This window comes from Mustelus asterias, chromosome 7 (genome assembly GCF_964213995.1).
Source record: "Mustelus asterias chromosome 7, sMusAst1.hap1.1, whole genome shotgun sequence".
Classification (NCBI taxonomy): domain Eukaryota; kingdom Metazoa; phylum Chordata; class Chondrichthyes; order Carcharhiniformes; family Triakidae; genus Mustelus; species Mustelus asterias.
In genome coordinates this window covers 2,588,681-2,597,095 of record NC_135807.1, presented here as the reverse complement: position 1 = coordinate 2,597,095, position 8,415 = coordinate 2,588,681, and the positions used below count along the sequence as shown (strand labels likewise).

The 8,415-nt window shown below is 50.6% G+C and overlaps 1 protein-coding gene across 1 annotated transcript in view; it reads right to left on the bottom strand.

The window, feature by feature from the left end:
• Window positions 1-4,171: 4,171 nt before the first annotated feature.
• The window catches only part of LOC144495522 (chondroitin sulfate glucuronyltransferase-like), a 50,094-nt gene continuing 45,850 nt past the window's right edge, over window positions 4,172-8,415 (bottom strand). The window contains exon 4 of the mRNA XM_078215562.1: window positions 4,172-7,938. Within this exon, the coding sequence (XP_078071688.1) occupies window positions 6,679-7,938 (1,260 nt within the window). The 3' untranslated portion in view covers window positions 4,172-6,678. The remainder of the gene's footprint in view (window positions 7,939-8,415) is intronic.

The window sequence follows — 8,415 nt, the reverse complement described above, 5'->3', positions numbered from 1 at the left end:
CAGCAGGGTACCGGGGAAACGAGTATCTGCAGTCCAGCAGGGTACCGGGGAAACGAGTATCTGCAGTCCAGCAGGGTACTGGGGAAACGAGTGTCTGCAGTCCAGCAGGGTACTGCAGAAAGGAATATCTGCAGTCCAGTAGGGTACTGGGGAAAGGAGTATCTACAGTCCAGCAGGGTACTGGGGAAATGATTATCTGCAGTCCAGCAGGGTACTGGGGAAACGAGTATCTACAATCGAGCAGGGTACTGGGGAAATCATTATCTGTAGTCCAGCAGGGTACTGGGGAAACGAGTATCTACAGTCCAGCAGGGTACTGGGGAAATGATTATCTGCAGTCCAGCAGGGTACTGGGGAAACGGGTGTCCGCAGTCCGGCAGGGTACTGGGGAAACGAGTGTCCGCAGTCCAGCAGGGTACTGGGGAAACGAGTGTCTGCAGCCCGGCAGGGTACTGCAGAAAGGAGTATCTGCAGTCCAGTAGGGTACTGGGGAAACGAGTATCTGCAGCCCGGCAGGGTACTGGGGAAACGAGTATCTACAGTCCAGCAGGGTACTGGGGAAACGATTATCTGCATCCAGCAGGGTTCTGGGGAAACGAGTGTCTACAGTCCAGCAGGGTACTGGGGAAACAAGTGTCTGCAGTCCAGCAGGGTACTGGGGAAACGAGTATCTGCAGCCCGGCAGGGTACTGCAGAAAGGAGTATCTGCAGTCCAGTAGGGTACTGGGGAAACGAGTATCTGCAGTCCAGCAGGGTACTGGGGAAACGAGTATCTGCAGTCCAGCAGGGTTCTGGGGAAACGAGTGTCTACAGTCCAGCAGGGTACTGGGGAAATGAGTATCTGCAGCCCGGCAGGGTACTGCAGAAAGGAGTATCTGCAGTCCAGTAGGGTACTGGGGAAACGAGTATCTGCAGTCCAGCAGGGTACTGGGGAAACGAGTATCTGCAGTCCAGCAGGGTTCTGGGGAAACGAGTGTCTGCAGTCCAGCAGGGTACTGGGGAAATGAGTATCTGCAGCCCGGCAGGGTATTGCAGAAAGGAGTATCTGCAGTCCAGTAGGGTACTGGGGAAACGAGTATCTGCAGTCCAGCAGGGTACTGGGGAAACGAGTGTCTGCAGTCCAGCAGGGTTCTGGGGAAACGAGTGTCTACAGTCCGGCAGGGTACTGGGGAAACGAGTGTCTACAGTCCGGCAGGGTACTGGGGAAACAAGTGTCTGCAGTCCAGCAGGGTACTGGGGAAATGAGTACAGTCCAGCAGGGTACTGGGGAAATGAGTATCTGCAGCCCGGCAGGGTACTGCAGAAAGGAGTATCTGCAGTCCAGTAGGGTACTGGGGAAACGAGTATCTGCAGTCCAGCAGGGTACTGGGGAAACGAGTGTCTGCAGTCCAGCAGGGTACTGGGGAAACGAGTATCTGCAGTCCAGCAGGGTACTGGGGAAACGAGTGTCTGCAGTCCAGCAGGGTACTGGGGAAACGAGTGTCTACAGTCCAGCAGGGTACTGGGAAAACGAGTGTCTGCAGTCCAGCAGGGTACTGGGGAAACGATTATCTGCAGTCCAGCAGTGTACTGGGGAAACGAGTGTCTACAGTCCAGCAGGGTACTGGGAAAACGAGTATCTGCAGTCCGGCAGTGTACTGGGGAAACGAGTGTCTGCAGTCCAGGAGGGGTTACTGCAGAAAGGAGTATCTGCAGTCCAGCAGGGTACTGGGGAAACGAATATCTGCAGTCCAGCAGGGTACTGGGGAAACGAGTGTCTGCAGTCCAGGAGGGGTTACTGCAGAAAGGAGTATCTGCAGTCCAGCAGGGTACTGGGGAAACGAGTATCTGCAGTCCAGCAGGGTACTGGGGAAACGAGTATCTGCAGTCCAGCAGGGTACTGGGGAAACGAGTATCTGCAGTCCAGCAGGGTACTGGGGAAACGAGTATCTGCAGTCCAGCAGGTTACTGCAGCAAGGAGTATCTACAGTCCAGCTGAGTACTGGGGAAACGAGTATCTGCAGTCCAGGAGGGGTTACTGCAGAAAGGAGTATCTACAGTCCAGCAGAGTACTGGGGAAACGAGTTTCAGATGACCATTCTTAACATTCTGCACCTTCGGAGTATTTTGGAAATTAGTAAAGAATGTTTGCAAGAGAAGCCCTCTGATTGTTGCATAGGATCAACACTAACAGTTTATAATAGTGTCATTGTTCTTAACAGATACAACATATAGTTCATCGAATCCCTACTGTGCAGAAAGAGGCCATTCGGCCCTTCGTGTCTGCACCGAACATAACCCCACCCAGAATCCATTCCCACAACCCCTCATATTTACCCCACTAATCCCCCTGACATTAGGATCAATTTAGCATGGCCAATCAACCTAACCCACACATCTTTGGACTGTGGGAGGAAACCGGAGTGCCCGGAGGAAACCCATGCAGACACGGGGAGAATGTGCAAACTCCACACAGACAGTGACCCAAGCGGGAATTGAACCCGGGTCCCTGGCGCTGTGAGGCAGCAGTGCTAACCACTGTGCCACCCAGTTACAGCTTTTGAGACAAAATGGGAAAAATAGATGGCGCTGGAGCGAGGTGACTTCTTGTGAGCTGTCCCCAGTATACCCTCTCAATTCACCTTTCATCACCATTCCGCGCTTCCAAAACTAAATTCCAAGTCTTTTTAAACTGTCTAATAACGCTCTTTTGAATTCACGTGTAGATTTGGTAACTAATTACTGCACCCTCTCCTCTCCTTCTCCCCTATGCACTCTATGAACGGTATGCTTTGTCTGTGTAGCGCGCAAGAAACAATACTTTTCACTATGTTAATACACGTGACAATAATAAATCAAATCACACACAGAGCCTGTGAGTGGCCCTAAACAACATCTTTTACTAAGGTGACCAGTCATTCTGACACAAGTGCAATACTTTGTTTACAGGAGAGCAGTAAGAATTTCCCAAAGCGTTTCACAGAAATGGAATTATTTCGCAGTGGCTTGTTATGTGGGTACATGAGGCAGGCAGTTTGCATACACAAACACACACCCTTCCAAAACAGCAGTCAGATGAGTGAGCAGCTGAGCTGGTGTTGGCGAGAGACAGAAGCTGACCAAAGCCACCCATGGAATTTCCATGGAGTTCCAAGTTCCATGGAATCGTTAACACCCACTCGAAGGGGGTAAGATGGGGCCTCAGTTTAACGTCTCAGAGAGACGGCAACAGTGACAGTGCAGCACTCCCTCAGTACTGCAGCTGTCCACCTAGATGGTGGACTCAAGTCTCTGGACTGGGACCTCAAACTCACAGCGGCGAGAGTCAGAGGCGAGAGAGTGCTGAGTCACGGCTGGTGTTTAACCTGAAATGCTGGACGGTAAGGAGAGTTTGGTTGGATGTTCAGATGTTGGTTAAATCCTGCTGGAAAGTTGCAGATTTGGATTGTGTCTGGGGAGCTTTGCATTTAATACTTGGCTGGAAACCATGGGAATGATTTGGAATTACGAACAGCACATTAAGGTGCAAACAGCTGGAGAGAGAATCTCCCAATAGTACAACAGGCTGGGAAGCACGGTGCAAATCAAATCTGCGACACAATCTAATCACTGGTCATTACAAACACAAAACAAAACTGAGCCACAGTCTCACCCCCAGCCCTCAATCTTCGATTCACCGGCTCCCACCCTCCTGAAGGGAACTCATGGGTGATGGATCCAGAGACCAAGCACCTCACTGAGGCGGCTGTTAGCTACACACAAGGCTACATAGCCAGGTGTAGACAGGGTTTTTGTATGTTGAGTAAGAGGCTTGTTGTTCTTATTGAATGTCTGTATTCACACACACGGAGATTGCAGTATTCAACATTTGGTTCAGGAATGGAAAACCGTGTTTGATTCTCTGCTCTTGGGAAGCTATTGGAAATCACAGTGACAGAGGCCCTGACTGAGGTTGGCCGGGATGAAGGACAAAGCCAGGACTTCACCCTAGGCCATTCCACAATGGAGAAACACAACAGCTGCAGCTCCCCCTCGGGGCCCCGCCCCTCCCCCTCGGGGCCCCGCCCCTCCCCCTCGGGGCCCCGCCCCTCCCCCCTCGGGGCCCCGCCCCTCCCCCCTCGGGGCCCCGCCCCTCCCCCCTCGGGGCCCCGCCCCTCCCCCTCAGGGCCCCGCCCCATCCCCCTCGGGGCCGTGCCTCCCCTGGCACCTGAACCAATTAACAGAAGGGAATGAAACCAATAATGGCCTCACTCTCAGTGTCAAAAGGGAACCGTTAAAATACATTTCTTACAGCAATAGAGACCCACCCAGGGCTCCTGGAAATCTGTAACGCCTGCTGGAGCAGGGTGAGTGCAACAGTCCTTTCAGCCTGAGAAATGGGTTGGAATCCAGTCGACAGTGATCCCATGGATCAGTATCGCAATAAAGTTTTAACAACACCAGGTTAAAGTCCAAAAGGTTTATTTGGTAGCAAATACCATTAGCTTTCGGAGCGCTGCTCCTTCGTCAGATGGAGTGGAAATCTGCTCTCAAACAGGGCACAGAGACACAAAATCAAGTTACAGAATACAGATTAGAATGCGAATCCCTACAGCGCTCTGAAAGCTAATGGTATTTGCTACCAAATAAACCTGTTGGACTTTAACCTGGTGTTGTTAAAACTCTTACTGTGTTCACCCCAGTCCAACACCGGCATCTCTACATCATCAGTATCACAAGACAGACATTCCTTCCCAGTGCTCACTTACTGGCTGGAACTCGAACAGTCACTTCCCCAGTAACCAGAACAAAATGAACTGGAAATCACACACGAAAGGCCAGGGGATAAAATACCTTGTGTGGTTCATACAGCTTTTCCGAGATCAGACAAGAACGGGAGCTGTAGGGTCTGTAACCCCAGCTAACAGGGAATTGGCGGCACTGATATCAGTGCCCGATGGGGGAAGGTGTTTCACTTGCCAGTCCTCACATCCCTCAGCTCACTGACACCTTTTCATCTCTCACTGTTCCCCTCCAGCTCTACAAGGTTTCCTCTATTAGAAAGCCAGGTGGTGATCACACAGCCAAACTCTGCCCTCATTGAAAGGTAATGAATTGCTACTGATATTCAGTTGGAGAATTGGAGCCAACCTTCTGAGAGGTGTGAAGGCTGTGGAGGCGGTGCAGCAGAGATTTACCAGAGTGGAACCGGGGAACTCAGCCAAGTGGAGAGGCGAGAGAAAGCGTGACCTCTCTCTTTAGAGCAGAGAAGGTTAAGAGGAGATTTAACAGAGGTGGTCACAGTGGCAAAGGGTTTTGAGAGAATAAAGAAGGAGAACGTCCCCGCTGTGGCAGGAAGATCAGCATCCAGAGAACACAGATTGAACAGAGTTGCTGAAAGAAGCAGAGGGAAGGTTTGGAATGTTTTTCGCCCTGTCAATGATTTGGAAGGCGCTGTCCAAGAGGGAGTGGGAGAAAATTCAACCGGATCGGAGAATCGGAGAAACAGCTGGAAATGAAAAAACTGCCAGACTAGGGGCAAAAAGCAGAGGGGGAGTGCAACCAATCAAATAGGTCTTTCAAAGAGCCAGAATGAACAAGATGGGCCGAATGGATTTCAATGCTGTTTCAGTCTATGGGTACCAGCATTTTCCATCAGGATAACTGGATCAGGATTAATGGCTGAAGCGTCTGCTACTGTTTCCCTGGTCATATCAAGCAGCAAGGGAGTTATTAACACACACAACTCCCAAGTGCATCAAATCTAGATTCACTTCAGAAATCAAACAAAACTGAGCACAGGGTGAAGAGAGGAGGTGTGAGATGGATCAAAATCCCAGGGATTGGAAATTCAGAATGTTTTTGCAGAACTTTGCCGAAGGAAATCAAAAGAGTGGGTATTGTCCATAACTGGAGAGTGTGTATGGAGTAAGGGATAGGAGTGAGCTGGATGGGCAGAGTGACCTTTAATTCTTGGGTGCTTTTCCAAAATTTCTTACCGACTGCAAAGTATTTGCTGAACATTGGGTGTAAGACCCGGTCAGTTTGCTGAACGGGAAAGAGTGAGCAGCAGATTTTCATCTGCTTCCTTTTACAATCAGTTTATTTTCCAGGAGTTCTGTCCGTTCATTGAAGTGAGAGATTTGAGCACCAGAGAATGGCCCCCCTCACGTCAAATTCAGCATCTTTAAGACACTGACATAAGCTCCGATAACTAAAGCCCCGAATGCAGCACATCACCAAGCCCGAGTAAATCGTACAAAATGGAAAGTGGGCGACTGTGGAAAATTTGGGTGATAAAAGTTTGCAGATTGAGGGCGAAGGAAAGGATATCTCGGTGGATTGCAATGGCCCAAAATTCCAAATCTTTACAACAAGCAGAGATTTCCATATTCCACCATTCAATGGCTGATCTTGAAGGTAACTGCCTCTAGGTGCCCTGGTTCATAGACTGTAACTCATCTTTGCCCACGGAAATCTATTAATCTCAATTTTGAAACTATCAATCGATCCCTGGCCTGGTGGCTCGTTGCTGTGGGTGGGGGGGGGGGGGAGAGTGTAGCAGATTTCCATTACCCCTGGGCAAAGGGGAATGGATTTGATTGAGGATCCCAGAGATTAAATGCCAGCGTCTAACTGACAACTACCATCAGTTCCCAACTTCACATAAAATACTGCAGACAGTTGAGTGCCGCCACAGCCCTCATGTCAATGTCAGGTCTAAGTGCTGTTGGCTTGCTCTTGCTCAAACATGGCCAGTGCCAGCTGGGAGCGCGATGCCAGTCCTTCCAGGTTGCTGAGGACGCAGTGATGGTATACCTCCTCACTCAGCCTCGGGTTGCAGGTGCGGTGAGTGTATTTCTGCACCAGAGCGGGCTCCACCGGCCGGAAGACATGCAGGCCCGAGTATCTGATGAACACGTCATACACCTCCATGCTCTCGAGCAGCTCGTCATTGTCCAGGGCGTCGGCAGCCATCTTGGTCCTGGCCGCCATGTAGTCCGAGTTGAAGAAGCAGGCTTCACTGAAGACTCGCCGGTCAAAATGACCATCCTTCTGGAACTCGGCAGAGGAGGGGGTTTGCTGCTCTCGGTAAATGATGGCCGGGTTATACTCTTGGAAGTGAATGGGGAAGAAAACCTGCCAGTTATTTATGGTGTTCATTCGGCAGCGGTTTAGGAACTCGCCACTGATCTCAGTCCAGACACTGGCGATGAAAAACAAGGTATCTACCGGGTGCTTCTTGGAGATGATGTCCATGATCTTAATCTGGGAAGGAACATCTGTCTTGACACTGATCCAGGGGATTTTGACATCAGAATATCGCTTCTCAATCTCAGCGATGGCGGACTTGACCCCGGCAAATACGTCGTTCTGGCTCACACGCTGCGCGTCAAAGGGGTCGTAGATGAAGAGGAAAGTCAGCAGCATGTTGTCGTGTACGTCCAGGGCATTCATCGAATAGGCCTCCAGGAAATTGTTCACGTAGCCTTCCTCATGTACCGTCAGAGGCAGGATTACCTGCACCCGGGTAGCCTCGGTCACGTAGGGCATGGGAATGATCTCCACGCTGCTGAGAGGCCGCAGCAGGCTGACTCGCTTTGCAATGGCCCGGCTGTAGCCCTTCTGGGTGTGCGCCTCCAGCATCAGGTCGAGTGTGTACTCCATCCCCCGGGTGGGGTCAAAGCGACGGTAACCGTTGAGGAGCTGCCTCTTGCGGAAGCGCAGCGTGGGCTGGTATTTCTCATTTAGCTGCTGCACTGCAGTCTCTATGATGTCACTAATATCTACCTTGTTGATGCCTTGGAGATCACATTTTGGAGTTCCTTCCACACACGAGTAAATCTGCTCCTCTGTGAAATAATCCCAGTTTATCACCTCAAAACGGGTTCGGGGTTTGAAGGGAGGGTTGATGCCGATTGGCCAGGAGGCCCCTGCTTCCCCCTCTGGGGTCAGTTTACTCAGGTTCTTTATTTCCACCTGTAACACAGAGAGAGAGAGATTAGCATCCTGCAATCCCAACTCTCGAGAAACCAAACGGCCCACCCAGGAACTGCAGTGAAGGACGTCAGTGAGGTTGTAGAAAACAGGAGGATGGAAGAGGTGAATTTTGGTGACACAAGTGCAGGATGCAGATTTTGTATTTTTACATTCTTCCCTTAGAGAACTGGGTGATGTAGCGGGAGGATTCACAAAGATTACTAACATGACAATATAATGCCTCCTTGTATCTTTGAGAACAATGTGAAGTTATGAGTTAAAGTTTATTTATTAATCACAAGTAGGTTTACATTAACACTGCAAAGAAGTTACTGTGAAAATCCCCCAGTCGCCACACTCCGGCGCCTGTTCGGGTACACTAAGGGAGAATTTAGCACGGCCAATGCACCCTAACCAGCACGTCTTTCGAACTGCGGGAGGAAACTGGAGCACCCGGGGGAAACCCACGCAGACACG